General features: G+C 46.9%; 1 protein-coding gene across 5 annotated transcripts; it reads right to left on the minus strand.

Moving 5' to 3' along the window:
• Positions 1 to 133: 133 nt before the first annotated feature.
• Positions 134 to 17,255, minus strand: BCO2 (beta-carotene oxygenase 2). 5 transcript variants are annotated; one of them, XM_027655640.1, is made up of 13 exons: positions 16,962 to 17,255; positions 15,956 to 16,048; positions 10,400 to 10,604; positions 9,311 to 9,522; positions 7,795 to 7,910; positions 6,210 to 6,312; positions 4,986 to 5,114; positions 4,692 to 4,852; positions 4,019 to 4,186; positions 1,931 to 2,068; positions 1,557 to 1,739; positions 1,099 to 1,209; positions 134 to 812 (listed from the first exon to the last, which is right to left on the minus strand). In XM_027655640.1, exons 1-13 carry the CDS (start codon positions 17,068 to 17,070, stop codon positions 699 to 701), a joined length of 1,842 nt encoding a protein of 613 aa, XP_027511441.1. In that variant the 5' UTR covers positions 17,071 to 17,255; the 3' UTR covers positions 134 to 698. The 5 variants fall into 5 exon arrangements, with proteins under 5 accessions (XP_027511441.1, XP_027511444.1, XP_027511443.1 ...); XM_027655643.1 differs by lacking the exon at positions 16,962 to 17,255 and adding an exon at positions 16,864 to 16,881; XM_027655642.1 differs by lacking the exon at positions 16,962 to 17,255 and adding an exon at positions 16,669 to 16,864.
• Positions 17,256 to 17,334: the final 79 nt, after the last annotated feature.

The raw sequence follows: 17,334 nt of genomic DNA on the forward strand, positions 1-17,334 counted from the left end.
ACATGTTTCATACTGGTGTTTCATACTGGTTGAACCCTGAGCCATCAGAGCCATCCAGCCCTGCTGTTTTAAGCAGGAGTGTGGTGGAGATGTGTCGTGCATGTGACCACGTGAGGGCAGGGAAAGAGAGGAAGAGACTTCACCAGGTTTTATTTGAGGGCACTGCCAGTGTACAGAGAAAAGCACAAGTACAGCTGCTGTGAGCACCTGCATCTACCTCCTGGAGTCCACTGAAGGCAACCTGTGGGGTTGGAATTACAGTGGGGGTGGAATTACACCCCTTCATTGGGCCCATGTGGTGCAGGTTGGTTTTACTCCTCTCCTCTGCTCTCAGCCAAAGTCACTGCCCCGAGCACCAATGTTCTCTCCCCTTCAGAGCACACTGCTGCCAAGGAAGAGTTCCATTTTCTCCCTTGCAAGCCTCAGCATGGCAACCTTTGTGAACTGCTGCTAGCTGGTCTATCAAAACAGTAAAAAAATTAAGATAAAGCAGTGGGGCTGCTGAATGAAGGGGCTTCTGCCTCCCTCATCCCCTTGGCTGGGTATTGTTAGGAACACAGGAGTAACTCAGAGGTTATGGTAGAGAAAAAGCAGTTCCCTCATCCCCAAAATAATGCAAAAGTGGGAGGTAAAAGCAGCAGAGGTTTCTTTCTGAGCCTGGCTCGGCCCTGAGTGACAGGAGGTGACAAAGTGTGTGGTCAGTGGGCAGTGAAGATGCCGTGGAACCCATAAGGCATTTGCACCGGGACCTCTGCTCGCCCCAGCTCTCTGAAGGTCTCTGCATCCAGGATAAGCAGGAAAGCACTTTGGTTCTGCAGGAGGAAAAGAAAGCCAGAATGAATGGCCAGGCTGAACCTCATTTCACTCTCCAGCCTGTTGCACACCAGGGAGCCCAAATGTCCAGCCAGGCCACACAGCTCAAGCCTGTGACTGCCAGGAGTACTGGCAGTCACAGGAGCCACTCAAGAAGCACTGACATTCCAAGGAACACTCCTGGGGAGCAAGGAACTATCTGCCAGGGAGCCTCCAGCTGGGTTCTGTGCTTCAAAAAGTTAACTAATGCTTTGTGACTTTGACAAACTACCAACAGTAAGTTACCTCAGTGGGGGAGACCACAACAGACAAGATGACTCCACTGTCCTCTGCTGTGGCATTAGGCACTGGCACAAACACAGGCTCTGAGGGGTAGAATCCATCCTCCTGCCAAATCTAGCAAGCACAGGGACATATGGATGAGCTTCATTTCATTAATACTTGTCTGCTACAGTTAGCAGAGCTGCAAGTTAGAGTGCTCCCCACAAAGATACCCAGGCACACTCTGTGCTCCAAGAAACTTAAAGAGTTCAACCTTTGAATTAATCCTTTGGATCCCAGCAGTATGATGGTGCCATCCTCTCCTGTTGGGTAGGTGTGTCACATTCACAGGGTGAGAGATGAAATTAGGAATCCCATCCCAGACCCACCAGGACAAAGACCCCCCCAAAGCCCCTGGTAAATGACACATTTTCAAAGCCAGTTCAGTGGAACTGAAAAAGGATAATCTGACTCTAATTCACCTTGAAATTCTTGGTCTCCACATCAACCTTGATCAAGGAATCTCCGACCAAATGCCCGAATCCACACCCATAGAAGTACCGGTACCTCCTCCCGTTGGACTGGGAGTAGTTGATGTGGGGGAACTCCAAACCCCCAACCTTTTCAAAGCCCTCAGGGTGGAGATTTTCATGTGTGCACCAGACCTAGAAGAAATATGCATTATACAGGTGTTGGTTTAGCTCTGACAGGGCAGAAGACCTGACTGGTCCCACCACCATTGTGGGGAAGAAATGTTCTGGGAACGGGGAAGAAAAAAGATCCGGGAAGACAATGGCACGGGATGGCAACTGTCGCAGGCAATCTCCCCACAGTTCTGTAGCTCTTCAATACACACCTTTCCATCTGCATCTTTCACAGCCCTTGCCAGGGTATAAGGCAGTGGGTTCAGGTTTTTGCCCACAGGTGTGTCTGGATCCACGTGCAGAGGGAGCACAAAGCGGCGAGGGAAAGCTCGGGGGAGCGAGGCATAAACCTGTTACAGAGACAGCAAGTCATGGGCATGGAGAGAGGAGAGACACTGCAGGCTAAATGCATTTTTGGGGCACAATTCGGAAGTTTGAGACATTCCTCCCAGCCCTAAAATCATTCTTTCTGCTATGTGTTTTATTTACCCAGTTCTGGTAAGGTAAAACACATCACAGAAAGAAGTTCTCTGCACCTTCCAGTATTAGAGCAGAAAACAAAAAGACAAGCAATTGAAAGGGTCAGCATTGCTTTCACAGGATTAATTAATTAATTAATACTGAGTTGAGTATGCAAATCCCTCCATTATCTTCCAAATTCAACACTGGGACACACACTGCAGTATATTTAGTTAGAACACTTACATTGCTCTCTGGATAAGTCTCCTTCTCCTCCAGATGGTAAGGCAAGCAGGAGACTGCTGTACCTCAGTTCAGTGCCTGAAGTTATCCTGCAGGATTTCCCTCTTCCATTCTCAGGCACACAAGGATTCATGTTTGGAAGTCCAGGGGAAGGATGGATGTACTTGGGGAGCAAAGGGGAGAGCAAACCAGCAGCCCCCAGTGTGACAGACATCCAGTGGCTTGCACGAGAGGAATGATTCCACCATTGCCACTAAAGTTCTGTCCAAGCCAAGTTTAGAACCCATCATATTCCTATATATTAAGCCTTCTAAATAAAACAGGTGACAAGGGCCCTGCTTTGGTGGTTTTCAGTTACTTCAGTCTGTAATTCACCAGTGCAACGTGAAACTTCACTTTAATCATATGTGTTAATCCTGAAACCCTGTTTTCAAAGCTTTTATGGTTCATGTAACCCCAGTAACTCGGCTGAGGAACCCTGCCAGATAAATTATGGTTTAGTGAGCAAGCAAAAGCACTTCAGCATGGCTCAGGGACCAGTCATGCTCAGTCATGCCTTGGGTTTCTGAGAAGCCGTGAGCTTAAGGCTCTGTTCTGAAATGACTTGCACTCCCCTGTGTGTGTACAGTTTAATGGTTATGTGCCTGTCAGTTAGAGAACCTGGGTTTTGGAAACACGAGCCTAATGTTGACACAGGGACACCTTCAGCCAGATCCAACCCTGGCTGGTTTGTGCTCAGGGAAGGGGGGACAAAAGCTGGGATCAGTTTGCAAAGCAGGAGGTCGTATTAACCTTCTGCTGTACTGGTGTTCAAAACATGCTTGAAAAAACACAAACAAACAAAGGAAAGCAGAAGGAAATGACCTGGCAGGGAGACAGCTGTAGTGTTCTCAGGTCAGATCTGACTGGGTTCTAGACAGCTCAGAACACAGCGGGAGGAAGTTGAGACCTGCCTGGGCATGCAGGGCACGGCGGGTTTCCACTCAACACATCTGCAGTGCCAGACACTGAAAGCACCCCCGCCTTCCCCATGTGTGACCTATGCAAAATAATGCCTCCAACATGGCCTCAAATGGGGCTTGTGGCAGAGCTGGATAAAATAGGTAATTTATTAGAACGTGCTGTTGTGAGGTGACAACGCCGGGGCTTCCGTGGCGTTTGAGTTTCTGTGATTTTCCTAACCAATGCCACTTCTCTGAAGCAATGCCTTTATACAACAGGGTGTCTTCTTCCCTTTTGAAGCCATGCAAAAACTTGGGGGAAATTTCTCAGGGGAAAAATATTATTACACTGGGATAAGGAAAACGAATATGATTAAAAGCAAGGTTTTAAAGCAGAAGGACATTCTGGCAGGCTCTGGAGCTCTGTGTCACACACCAGTTTTAAACCTTTCAAGGGAACACTCCATGGAGATTATCTGCTAAGAGATAATTAAGCGGATCATTAGATCCCCATTTTAGTTTTTTACAGCTGTGGGTCCTTTCCCCAGGTCACATCCTTGGCCTCGTGGTGCTCTCCACTCCACCAGCCTGAGCCTTGCTGCAGAGAAGGAACTGGCCCAGCATCAGAGCCTGGGGAAACAGAGGCAGAGGTCTCACCTGGTCCAGAGCCTCCCCAGCCCTCCTCAGGTTCTGCAGTTTGTACAAGGCCAGGCTGGTGCCATCGTCCTGGCAGCACAGATCCAGCACCACACAGCCACAGTCCTCAAAGGCATTGATTTGGTGGAAGGTGACAAAGGGCTTCGTGTACCACTGCCCTGGCAGCACCTGCAGGGACACAGGGGAGGCTCAGGCTCCTCTCTAAAGCTCCCAGCCACCCCTCAAAGACTCTTACACTCTCCCATTTCATCCCCCATTTCTTGGGATCTGCCTTGTGTTGCTACAGAAGGGCTACTTCAAGCCAGTAACTAGGCAAAAACAGATGAAGAAAAGCCAAAATCAGGCCAGGCCAGGCCCCTTGATGTCCTGACTCCCTCCCCAGAGCATCTGTCCCAGGCTGGGACTGACCTTTTATACCCCTGCATTTCAGTCTCATGAGCCCCAAGCTGCTTATTTCTGCCTGTTCTTTCAGGGCTGGCAAAGAAATGAATCAGTAGAGAGGGAACTGCAGGAAGTAATCTCATTTCTAATGAATTTACACCCATGCTTTAAAGCCTATATTGCAGTAACTCCTGGACTGATTGATCCAGCTCCCTGTGGCTGCTGCCAGGCACTCTCCTCTTGGGATCTAAGGTTCCAGAGCAGCTGCTGCAGAGGCCAGAGATGCACTCACCTCCCCAGTGTGCTTATTCACCACGTGGAAGTAGGTGTTGTACTGAGGCTCCCAGCTTATCCCGTCACAAATGGTTTTGCCACGGAGCTTGGAAGTGACAATCTGGAACAGATTCAGCTTGAGGGGTTGCTCAATGAAAACAATGTAGTTTTCAGTCATTCCTGAAAAGAAAAGGAAGGAGACATCACCCAGGTATGAGATGGGAAAACACCCCAGGGGCAGGGGGCAGTGGACAGCCCTGTCTGCCTCCCAGCAGCTCAAACCCCCAGAGTCTGAGGTGGAAAACTGTCTCACCAAAGCTGTGATAGTAGGATGGGTTTGCCCTGTCCATGGGAGGGATGGAGCACAGCACTTTTGTTCCCTCTAATGTGTCAGTGCAGCCTGAGCTCTGTGGAGGGACCCGGATGATGTTATAGCTGGACCCTGGAGGGGAGAAAGGTGTTCAGCACCACTGAGACTGTTCACAGGCAGAAAAGCAAAGTCAGGCTCTGTCCTTCCCATTTCCCAGGAGCACTGGAAACCACAGTCATAGCTTCACTGAGCAGAAAAATCAACAGCCTGTCACCAAGTCAATAAAACAATCTACAGAGGATTATTTAGCAAAACAAAACAAAACAAAAGATTGAAAGAAGAAGGATCTTCTCAGGCTGGTGGAGTGCCAGCTCATTTTACTGTCTGCAGTGCATTCCTTAGGTTATCCCATAATAGCAGGATCAAGAGCAAAACCAAGTTCATAGCTTGGGTATCAAAGGAAATGAAAACTCTGAGCCTTGGTGATGCTCAGTTAATAAATCTGAGCACGTGGGCAGGAGAGAATGGCATGTTTGAATAATCTAGAGTTTGGTCTCTCCAGCTGAAAAAAGCATGTGCTACAAAGCTGGATATTGCTCAGGGCAAAAGGAAATGAAAGCAGCATGAATGAAAAATGATCAAAACTGGGAAACTGTGGAGTGAACTGAAACCAGCCTGAGGAATGATAATAAAGGGCACTGGCTGTTTTCAGAGACCTCAGGCACCTGCAAAAGCAGGATTTCACATAACTAACAGTGAATACCAGCCCTGGGCAACCACATCAATGGAATTAGATCCCAACTAGATGCTCGTTGTTTTGAGAAGAAGAAAAATCTCCCATAAAATTCAGCTTTGCTGTAATGTAGCCAGGTGACTCATAAATTCCATCTTCTCTCCTGCATGAACCCGTGTGGTGCTTATCAAAAGCCAGTCACTGTAAGTGAAGATGGGACTAAAAACATCATTCTCCCTTTTCCCAGCAAAGCTTGGGAGAGGAGAATCTGTTGGATACTCACAGCCCAAAGTCAGATGGATCTGAAACTAAATGCTGAGAGAGGCTGTTGTTGTGGGACTGACTGGCACTGTAAAACAGAACCAGTCTGGCTTCTCACCACTTTGACTCAAAGAGAAAAAGCAACTTTAGATGTTTCTTCCACAGCTGCTCCTTGGAACAGCACCAAGAAGTGTCCTGTGCCCCCTGCCCAGGCCTGGCCAGGCCCAGCTTACCGTGTTTCCCATAGGAATTGCCCATGTTGTAGGTTGTCCCATCAGACTCGTAGTGAGGATGAGCAGTGGCCCCGTTCACTGCAATGAACTGGCTCCAGTCTACCTGCAAATGCCAAGGATTTTCAGTCAGTGCAGAACTTCCCTGTTGCTCTGGAAAAAGCCACAGGCTTCCGTGGAAGTCTGAGGAAGAAAAGCAGACTTTATCCATTGTTAATAATGTGGGATCTGGACTTAACTCTTCAGTTTGCCTGCAGTCTTCCTGAAATCCTTGAAAATTAATGATATTTCTCTCTGTGTTAGTCCTGCCAGTAAAATGGGACTAACAGCACAAGCCATTCCTTGGGAGACACGAACATTCCAATTGGCACAAGTGACACAGTGGGAATGTTCCCATGCAAGCATTTTAGCTGGGACCCCATGCTATGAGCACAGACAGACATGTGTGAAGAGACAGTCACTGCCCCAAAGAATCACCAAGTTTTCTAACACCAGAAGCTTAGAAAACCAGGTCCCATCTCAGATTGGAGAGTTTAGATGTGAAATCATTCCTTCCATTTCTTCACTTAGCCCATAAATAACAGTCTGCATTTAAAAAAGCAGCTAAAGGGGATTTTTTTTTTTTTAAATGAAAAGATGGCTCAACAGAGCTGAACACTCGACCTAAAAATCCCCACGTGTCTTCCCATCACTGCACTCTGGTTTACAAACCAGATCAAACAAATCACCCAACTCTCCATTTCAGTGTGTAAACTGAGTTTCCTCATGAGTCACTGCTGATCCTGGAGGGAGAGAGGGACTCCTGGAATGCCTCCCTCAGGATCTGAGGGTGCACTGAGCCTGGTGTTTTGTGGTATCAAGCAGTCCGTGGTTAACACACAGGCACAGGAGTTAATCCTGATTTAGGAGGGCAGAATCAAAAACCCAAACCCCCTCTGAGGGTGCAGCCAGGGGGACACAGAGCTGATGCTGTCATTTCACAGGCCATGTTCTGCCAAATGCAGCCACACTCCTGGGAGATGATGCACAGGACACAGGGAAAGACTGCTCTGACTTTCTGTTCATTTGCTGTCAGGGGAGGAAATAAAGGGGCAGCTGAACTTTGAGTTGAATTTACATTGAATTAACTCATTTGCAAGAGAGTTTTAGCCAAGACCTTGAAGGGCAGTTCTGGAGTGTTTAAAAAGATGTGAAAGGCAGAAAAAGGGAAGAGAGATGAAGTGACAGGGAGGAGTGCAGCTCTGAGATCAGTGATGACCTTTTCCCTGGGTGCACTTTTTACTCTTCACACACTGGTAGGTGCAGACAAGCCCAGACATGCAGTGAGAGCACAGGAAGAGTGGAGCTGTGCCCAGACCTGCATCTGTGTCTCCCCTTCCTTGCCCCAGTGGGCAGTGACTGCATCTCACCCCGAGAGCTGCCTGGCTGCTGAGGGGATTTTTCAGGGCCTCAGGCACGAAGAGATGCTCATGGCTGTGGCCCAGACAAAATCTTTCGGAATCTCAGCTGCCCTTAGAAGCAGCAGCAGATTCTGTAACCACCAGCTAAGGGTTCTGTGCCACAGTTCCCTCATCCCACCTGCCCACACCTTTTCCTTCGTTTCAAGCGTTTCTGGGTCCACCTTGTACATGAAGATGTTCTCACTGCTGATGTAATAATCTCCTTTATACAGCACGTAGTTCACATTGGCATTGTCACTGGGCCCTGAAACAAAATCCTGAGGTTGGGCACAGCTCTGCTCGAGCTCATGTCACATTATCTCAAGTTACACATGTTTAAACAATAAACCCATTTGCAATGACATTAATTCCTCTGTGGCTGATTAGAAATACCTCACTAATCTACAAAGGCACTCAGGGAACTGTCTGTGCAGGTGAACTCGGGTTAAAGGGACAAGGAGTAGTCCTTACAGAAATCACTGCAGTGAAGCCAAGGTGATCTTCCTATTTCTCTATGCCCTTAGCTCCTGACCTCTTATTTGTTCATATTCTTATTTCTCCCTTTCCTCCCCAGCCAAAGTCCCCTCCTCTAAAAGCCACATGAAGAGTTTGCCATGTTTGATTTTCAGCACTGGAAATGAGAGGCAGGACTTGAAGCTACAACCTGGGCTGAGGGGAAGGCAGGGATGCTCTTTGTGTGGGACAAGGGATGCTTCTGCTTCCCTATTCCCTTTCTTTCTAAAACTGAGTCAGGGAGATGCCTTTTGAGAGCTACAGACACACAGAGCCAGAGCTGTTCCTGCTGCTCCAAGGGGAGCTGGGACTCACTACCAGGTGGCTGGGAAGAGCTGAGGGAAAAGCTGTTCCCACAGTTGAATATTGTGTGTGTGGTTGAGAGAGGAAAAACCCAGAGGACAGCTCTTCTTGTAGTGAGGAATTCCCTCTAAGTGTGTGAAGAGTCCAACAGGCAGAGGGAGGGCGGGAACAACCTGCTGGAGCCTGGAAAAGAAAAGGGGGATGTAGATAGTTCTGAAATGTATTGAGAGAGCTGGGCTGGGGAGCTTCACTCGAGAACAGGTGACTGGCAGGATGGGGTCCATCTCCTCAGGGAAGGTAAGAGGCAGAAGATGGTCACACAGGTTGCAAACTTCAGGTCCGTTCTGGATATAGTGGGAAGTCCTTCATTAAGCCAATTTCTTCCCTGACACACATAGGATCCCACAGGCAATGGAACTTCCTCTCCTGTGCAATACCACCTCTCACCCTACCCATGTAATCTGCACCTTAGTCTAGGAAGGGAAGGATTAGCCCACTTACCCTACGAGCTTAGCAAGGCAAAGCGTTTTAAGGGCAAAGCTGTGTCCCAGGTAGAACACCAGGTTGTAATGCTCATTACCAGCACTGCACAGGCTGTTCTTTGGAAGCAGATTTCTGCTGGAAACTCGCAACAAACTGGAAGCAGGTGACCTGAGGTGGCACAGTGAATTGAACGTGCCTCTGCCAGCCCAGCCTGGCACCCACTTCCATCATTTTTGCTGTTGTTATTCCCACACGCTGAGGGAAACCACGGGCTCAGCATAAACCCACCAGGCTTCCTCACCCCTCCCTTCACAACCAACCACAGGTTCCCCTGGACAATTCCTTGTTTCTTAGAGCCCCCCTTACGTGGCATCTCGAAGCGTGACATGAAGCGCCCGAAGAGGCTCTTGCAGGGGTCTGGCATTGCCAAGGTCCCGAATTCCGAGAGCACGATGCGGTTGTGCTGCCTGTTGGTCAGGTAGGAATTGCTCTGCAGGAACCTGCTCCTGTAGGACACCCTGCCAGCCCTCAGCTGGAACTGGTGCAGCAGAGCCATGCCATCAAACCAGTGGTTAAAGCTTCCAGAAGTTACGAATGAGGGATTAAAAAAAAAAATAAATAAATAATGAAGAGGTTTTAAAAAGGGATAAGAGATAAGAAAACAGGCAGAAAAAGATATTAAAAAGAGATCAAACAGAGATAAAAAATACGTAGATTAGTAAATTAGAGGTTAGTAAGAGGTTAGTGGTGAGTAAGAAGTCAGTAAGAGCGCTGGAATTGGACACTACATGAAGTTCTGATCTACTGTTCCCTCTTGCCTGTAGGTATTTATTATTTGTAAATGCCCAGATCATTGTAATTATTTGTAATGCCCAGATCATTGTATTATTTGTAATGCCCAGATCCCATGAACACTGAACCAGGTGCAGCTTTCTTTGGGAAAACATTTGAACTGAGTGAAACAAAACAAGTGAATTTGCAGCTGTGGGACATGAAACTTGAGACTGGTATGTGTAAGTTTGGGGGGAAATACTCTGTACTGGCAAACCAGTCACTCTGCAAAGGCTCCTGCACAGGGAACAGAATGTCCAGTAGAAATTACTGCTGAAAGCCCAATGGCACGAGGAGGAGCCTTTAGCTCTCAGCTCCTTGCAGGAGGTTATTCTCTCTAAAACAAGAAATCTGTGAGACTCTCAGAAAAACTGATGGTCTCGGGACATGTGATAGGATGATCAGCTTTGGCCAATTGCTGCCATCAGCTCTGCTGGAGGAAGGGCTTGTTTGTCACTTTGAATGTCACTCAGGATGGCAAAGGCAGTAGTTGCCTTCTTGAACTATTTTAATATTTGCTTCTAAAGCAACACACAGAGTTTAGTGCAACCAACTTCCAAACTCCCTGCCCTGGATTTCAGGGATGGACTTTTGTCAGTGACAAAGGACTCACTCGAGACTTACTTGTCATTGCCAAACTCGAACTTGCCAGGCCCGGTCCTCAGAAGGTTGCCATTGATCCATTTGGGAATATGCCCTTTGACCTTGGCTGGGATGGGCTCAGGGGTCTCCTCCATGGTCTGCACTAAGGGGGAGATGCATTGCAGCCCCCTGGGTCTGTGGCAGAGGATTTGCTCTTTGGGTGGGCTGGGAAGGTAATTCTTTAAACCTGCAACGAAAGCAGGGAAAATAAAAAAGAAGGAAATTAGGATTTTCCCTGTAATCAGGTGACAGTTGCTAGAGGTTGAATGTCTGGAACAGCATTCAGCAGCCAGGCTGGAGTGGATGCTCAGGGTGAAGCACAGTAACCCCACACATCCCCAGGGAGCTCAAAACCCAGTGGATTTAACTCTGCTGTAGTTAACCCATGAGAGAGACACCAGTTCTGCAGCCCAAAGGAGGTAATAAAATATATGATGATAACCTTTAACTGCAGGAACTTCTATTTGCAATTGATTTCATAAATAACTGAAGGAAAAGGGAAAAAAAAAAAAAAGAAAGAAGAAAAATAACTGCAATCCCCCCCCAAAAATGGCAATCAGGAAGAACACAAATGCAACTGAGCTGAAGGACATTTACAGGACAGGACAAAAGAGATTTACCAGTTATATTTGGTAAGTAAATAAGCAGTAGCAGAAAGGGATAATTTCTGATGGAGCCTCTTGTTTGACTGCAATAACCCCCTGGTTGGTCCCAGCTCCAGGACAAAAGCACCAGGAAAGCATGAACTGATTGGAATGCTGTGAACTCGCAGTGATGTCAGTCATTGGCTCCAACAGCCTGGTTTGCAAAGCCTCATCAACACAAGGATTGTTTGAGCAATCCATTTAGCTGCAGAGGTGGATTTACCTGTTGCCTTTCCTGCCAAGGCTCCCTGTCCACAGGGCACTGGAGCTGCTTTGCCTCTGTCTCTAAGACCACTGAACTAACCTTGAACTGATGACACTGAGCTCTAAGTGGAATCCTGACCAACAGGACAGCGTGGCACACAGAAACCCAAGCCTGACCAGCTCTGGTACAGCCACCACCACACCCTGCAGGAATTCCAGACCATTTACTGAACTTGCAACAGCAATTAGTTCTGGTTCTACCAGCCACTTTCACCACTGCTGCTTCCAGCCTCCACTCTTCAGCCCAGGTGGAGCCCTGCACACTTTACCTGTCAGCCTCTGAAACTGTAAGGAATAAGTGGGTGTTCTTGCAAAGGCTGCAGCACAGTCACAGTTGGAAGCAAAAGGAAAATGCCCAAGGGTGGCAAAAGGTCAATGCCCAAGAAGGGGCAAAAAGCCAGACAGGGGATGTGGCAAAAAGGGTGACAGTTCTTGTATTCCCCCAGATGGTTCGAGATTTAAGAATAATTAATGAAATAGTTAAGCCTAGACACCCTACAGCCCCTGATCCTCATACTTTTCTGAATCAAATTCCCTCTTCTCACTGTTCTTATTCTGTACTGCACTGAAAGGATGTATTTTGGAGTTGTCCAATTACTGAGGGTAGAAAACCATCCCCTGCCTTTGAGTGGGAACAAGAAGGAGGGAAAGTAATTAAGCAACAACTTCCTTGGACTGTTGCCACAAGGATACACTGAATCCCTTGTTTGGTTTGGACAAACCTCACAAAAACTTTCAAATGAGTTCTCGTTACCTCCACAAGGTTCTTTCAGGATGTGGATGATTAACTTATCTCAGGGAAGGACAGAGAACCAGTAGGAGACTCCACTGAGAACTTGCTTAACTTTTTAGCCAAAAAAGGATTGAGAGCCTGTGAAAACAAAGCTCAAATGGTAGAGACTGAAGTTAAGAATTTAGGACATATTTTAAACCATGGGTCATGATGTATAAATCCAGAAAGGGTTAAGGGAATCTTGGAAATCCCTCTACCAAAAATAAAGGAAAAATTCCATCAATTTTTAGGACTAGCAGGATTTTGTAGGGCTCAGATAGAAGATTTTCCAGCAATAGCCAGACCATTGCATGATTTGTTGACTCAGGGAAATCCAGAAGTAATTATTTGGACACCTGAAGGGAAAAGGAGTTTTCAGAAACTAAAAGAGTAAATTAATTCAAAACAAACAAACAAAAAAATTGCCCTGGACTTGGCTTTTACTCACAGCTTTAGCACGGATAAGAGCCAAACCCCAAGAGTCTTCACTTATCTCCATATGAGACAGTGTTTGGAATCCCTTGTCTGGTTAGTTTGCAAAAGGACACACCATACAGAGGTAAAAATCTCTAAAGCACCAGAAGTCTGAGACTTCTCTTAGAGAGAAGTCTTTCTCTCCAGCTAGAGGAGAAAGAAGAAAAACCTAAACTTATGCTACATAGAAATCATGCCCCAAACATCTGCTAAACTTCTGCTCAGATGATTCTCCCAATTTCCAGTGACCAACAGTGAAATGGAGACGAAACTTTTGATCCTGTTTCTCTGTTGTCACCCGTGTAGCAGCCAGGAAGAAGGCAATATATTTCTGGCATTAGGAGAAGAAGCTGCAAAGGCTTTTAACCTGACCAGCTGGTGGGTCTGGGGAGGGCCAAGAGGCTCAGAAAGCTGAGCCAGCACAGCCAAAAAGGTGACTCAGTAATCCTGGTGAGGTTCATCACGGCACAGGATATTGGGAAGAAGAAAACAGTCCTTGGGGTTACATCTCTCCCTTTTATTCCAATAAAAGCTTTATTTTTTTAGTTAGCTCCTCTGTCTCCTGGTTTTTTATGCAGCTCTCAGTACCTGGATTTTCGGAATTTGCTCCCACCTACATCTTGCTGTTCCAGACAGAATATCTGCACAAGAGCCCAGCTGGCACACAGCATTTTTCTGAGCTTGCTTCTTTAGAACAGCCATGAACAGGGTGGGGGTTAGGCCTGAGGAAGGCAAACTGCCAGATTCCTTCAAGGTACTTCTTCAATTTGCCAATACCCAAATCTGTCTTTAACTCTCTAATACGATAATAATATAATATATTATAAGAGGTGATTAAGATTTTTTAAAAAAGAGATCAGAAAAGAGATAAGAAAACAGATGGGAAAAGATTAAAAAAGTACAAATTCAGCCTGTGTAGCTAAAGCAATTAACCTCCAACCTCATCCATCCTCCCCCTCGTGGAATTCAATTAAGCTCTGATTAAATCCTTTATCAAGCACTCAATCTGATCCCAACACTGGTGCCACAGAATATTTTCTTATACAGAAGTAGAAGATTTTCATGTCAACTAACCCCTGGCAGGTTCAGTGACTGCCATCAGAATCTGCAGAAATGCAGCCTTAGTCTGCTGAGCTTGCAAAGATGCCAAATATGCATTAAAAAATGAGAGCAACATGTCCCTAAAGAGGCATTTTGCATCCAAGCAGAAACAAAGCTGGCATGACTGAGGATGGCACCACATCCAAACTTTCTGGAGATACACTGTAAATGGGAATTTTGGAAAGGTGCTTCACAGAAGAGCCTGACCAGGACTGGAAAAAGACCTCCTGAGTCATCCCCTCCCAACTGCTGTCCTACAAATTCATATATATGAACTTTAGCTTAAAAATGACTATATTTTCTGACACTTATTCCCTCTTTGGATAACTGCTCATTGTCCAGCTGATTAGAAAAATGCTTTCAATTTACAAAAGGACTTTATTCATGGGACAGTTTATCCCCCTCGTTTTTCTGGCAGAACTGTTCTGTACCTCTGGTAGGTTGTGTTTGCCAGGGGTTGTATTTGGAGTGAAGAAGGATATCACTTCCTAAGCTAAGTAAGCCAAGTTTTTTGTTTTCCATGTCCTGTGATAACCATTCATGTGCTCATCTTCTCGAAACCTGCTCTAGTTAGGATTCATCTTAGAATTCATTCCAAGACAATGTCCACAAAAGAATGGACTATATACAAGAATATGGAAGTGAACACCCCGTCCTATCAGACCAGAGAGAGAGAAAGAAGCACAGCAAGAGAATGGATTATTTTTCCTTCTGGAAACCACTCAAACGAGCTCCAGATCCTGAGAGAATTGCAGGCAAGTTGTAATCAAATCATGACATCCAGATGAGGCAACACACAAGTTCTTCAGAAACATGACAAGTTATCACAGGATAATTCTGAAGAGCCAGGAGGAAGGGAGGGTACAAGGATTTAAAAAAATTAATCCTGTGCTTCTTATTTAAAAAATTAATCTGAATAATAAACCTAAAATCTATTTCATTTCATTGCACCCAATCTGGATGCACTGAGCATACGGAACACAAATAATTCCTACTTTAATGCAATTTTCCTGAACAATTGCAAAAAAGGTGTATCACCTTCAGGTAAAAATTCAGTCACAAATCATAATTGATTGTAACTTCCAGCTACCCAAGAAGGGATCAATCTCTGCAAAAGACAGAAGACAGACTCGTTTGCAATGTTACACAACACATAATTAAAACTATCTATGGCTTCCATTCTGGCTACACTTCAAGCTGGCAGAACTTTAATACACAATAAAAGCTCTGCAGTCCCAATGGGGCTCACTGAACACAACAAGTGAAAAGCAGCACAGTATCACAACCTGCCCTCTCAGAAATCTCATTTCTTGACTACAGTTTCCATCCTACCACAAGCATTTAAAAATACCCCAAGCATTTAAAAATAAGCTTTAAAACTAAAAATCGGCACGATGTCACAACCTGCCCCCTCAGAAATCTCGTTTTTTTTAGCTGCAGTCTCCATCCTACCTTAATGGTTTAAAAATAAGCTTAAAGCTGAACTTCCTTTGGCACAGCAGAGCAGAGGCAGTGCCAAATAGGGAGCTGTACATTTTCCTCAGTTCTTTTCTAAACATTGTAAGCAATTATTCCAGAGTTATCCTAACCTGGCAGTTCTTCGGGTGCTGTTTCTGTTCACAGCAAACTGACAGCCCAACACTGAGTTACATCCAGAAAAAGTGGGATGAAGGACGAGGCTCTTGAAAAAGTTTCTCTAGAGAAGAAACCACCCCAGCTCCTTTGTTTGTCGCAGTAGATCAGACATTAAAATGTACTTAAACAACAGTAGGCAAATCAGAAAATCTTTCCTGGTGGATGGAGGAAACATGGGAGCCATTTGCTCACTGGAAGATTGGAATCACATCACAGGGAGCAAATCCACCTTGATTTTAACCTACGGATTCAACTCCAGGGCACAGGGAAACCTCCATTTTGTCTCCACCTGCAACCGCACAGTTCCAGCTCCCTATTCTGTGATTCTGGGCATTAAGGGGCACTAAGTTTGGTAAATACAGTGCTCAGGGTATTCTTCAAGCAGGGAGGGTGAAGCAAAAAAATTCTGCTTTCCCTGAGAATCGTTTTCATCCAGGAGAATCCTCTGGCACAAGCCACGACCGGCATCACGTTCCCTATGAAACACAGGCTGGCACAGCACGGGAAGCAAAAGGATTTTCCCCATCGACCCAGCCCGAAGTGAAGTTGCTGTACTGTGGATTTGTGCCTCCAGTCCTCCCTCTCTGCCCTTCCCCAGCTCAGCTGAGTGTCCCACGCTGGTTTCTGCACTGGAGGGGTTGCACTTGCCTGGTGGGCGCCGGGAGGTCCCCGTGCTGGGCTCGTTGTCCTGTCTGGCTGCTTGGTTTCCCATGGTCAGGGGCTGAGCCACCCACTGCCTCGCTACCAGCCAAGGAAGCAGAGAAGAACACAAAACAAGTGACAGGAAACACAGGGGAAAAGAAATGGAGGAAAGGAGCAGAGACAGGCCCGCCCAAGGGAGGAAAGTGTCGGTGCACCCTCCTGCACAAAAGAACTACCTGCTCATTTCCCAAAGGCACCAATAGAAATGGATCTTACACTTTGGGGTGTTCTGGTGGCACAACAAGGCAAATTGGAGAACTTCTCAGATCTCTGGATACCCCAGGAGCAATGCTTTGAATTTAAAGGGCAGGAAAACACCACCACCACCATCATCTAACCGCAGGAATTTTGGTGAATTAAGTTGCGATCTTTACTGGTCCCTATTTTTTGGAAGCAGGTCTCAGACCAAAACAAAACAAAACAAAGCAAAAACAAAACAAAAACATCAAAGAAAAACCCCAAACCAAACTGACAAAACCCAAAATAAACGAAATCAACAAAAAACCACCCCAAACAAAAACCAGCTCGGGCAGTGCAGCGATAACACAAATTGCCAGGTTTGGTTGTGATGCAAGATCCCTTGGGGTAGTTTCCAACTTGTAGGTTCAGATGGAAGCTTCACCAATGGTCCTGCTCCAAACCATCCCCTCGCAGCCCACTTAGAGCTGCCTCCCGTGCGCAGGGAATCTGCTGGGCACCGCTCTTCCAGCTCTAAACCATCCGTGCCTGCTGTAATCCTCGCCCCTCCGTTTATCTATTCAATAAATCACAGAGAATTTCTAGCATCTCACAGAGCCCTTCGGGTCGCTCAGCTCCGAATTTCTGATGGATGGAGGTGAGATCGCTCTACCCACCCGTGCCAGCAGCAGCAGCAGCAGCAGCAGCAGCAGCAGCAGCAGCAACCCTCCTCCCCAACGCGACAGAAGGGTTCGGTTGTTTATTGCGTTTTTACCTGGAATGAATTGCATCAAACAGCAGAGGAAATACTGCAAATGCGCAAGCAGGAGGCTGACGGCGGGCAAAAGGATTTGGGATAACATATTCCGCCGGGCAGAAGGCATCGGCTCGGAGGTGCTGGAGCGGAGGTAGCGGTGCCAGGGCGGTGAGCGGAGCAGTGATGAGCCGGGAGATGAGAGAGCTGCCTGACATCATCCTTTCACAATAAGAGCCGGGCCGCTGTGTCCCGCCAGGGCTGCCAAGGATTCCTTGATCCATCCAGCTGCCCACGCTCCGCTCCGGGCTCCAGCCGGGCCGGGACCTGCCGCCGGTCCTGGATGCCGGGCCGGGACCTGCCCCCAGTCCTGGATGCCGGGCCGGGACCTGCC

The sequence above is a fragment of the Corapipo altera genome, unplaced genomic scaffold (assembly GCF_003945725.1).
Source record: "Corapipo altera isolate COAL_440 unplaced genomic scaffold, ASM394572v1 71, whole genome shotgun sequence".
Taxonomy (NCBI): Eukaryota; Metazoa; Chordata; class Aves; order Passeriformes; family Pipridae; genus Corapipo; species Corapipo altera.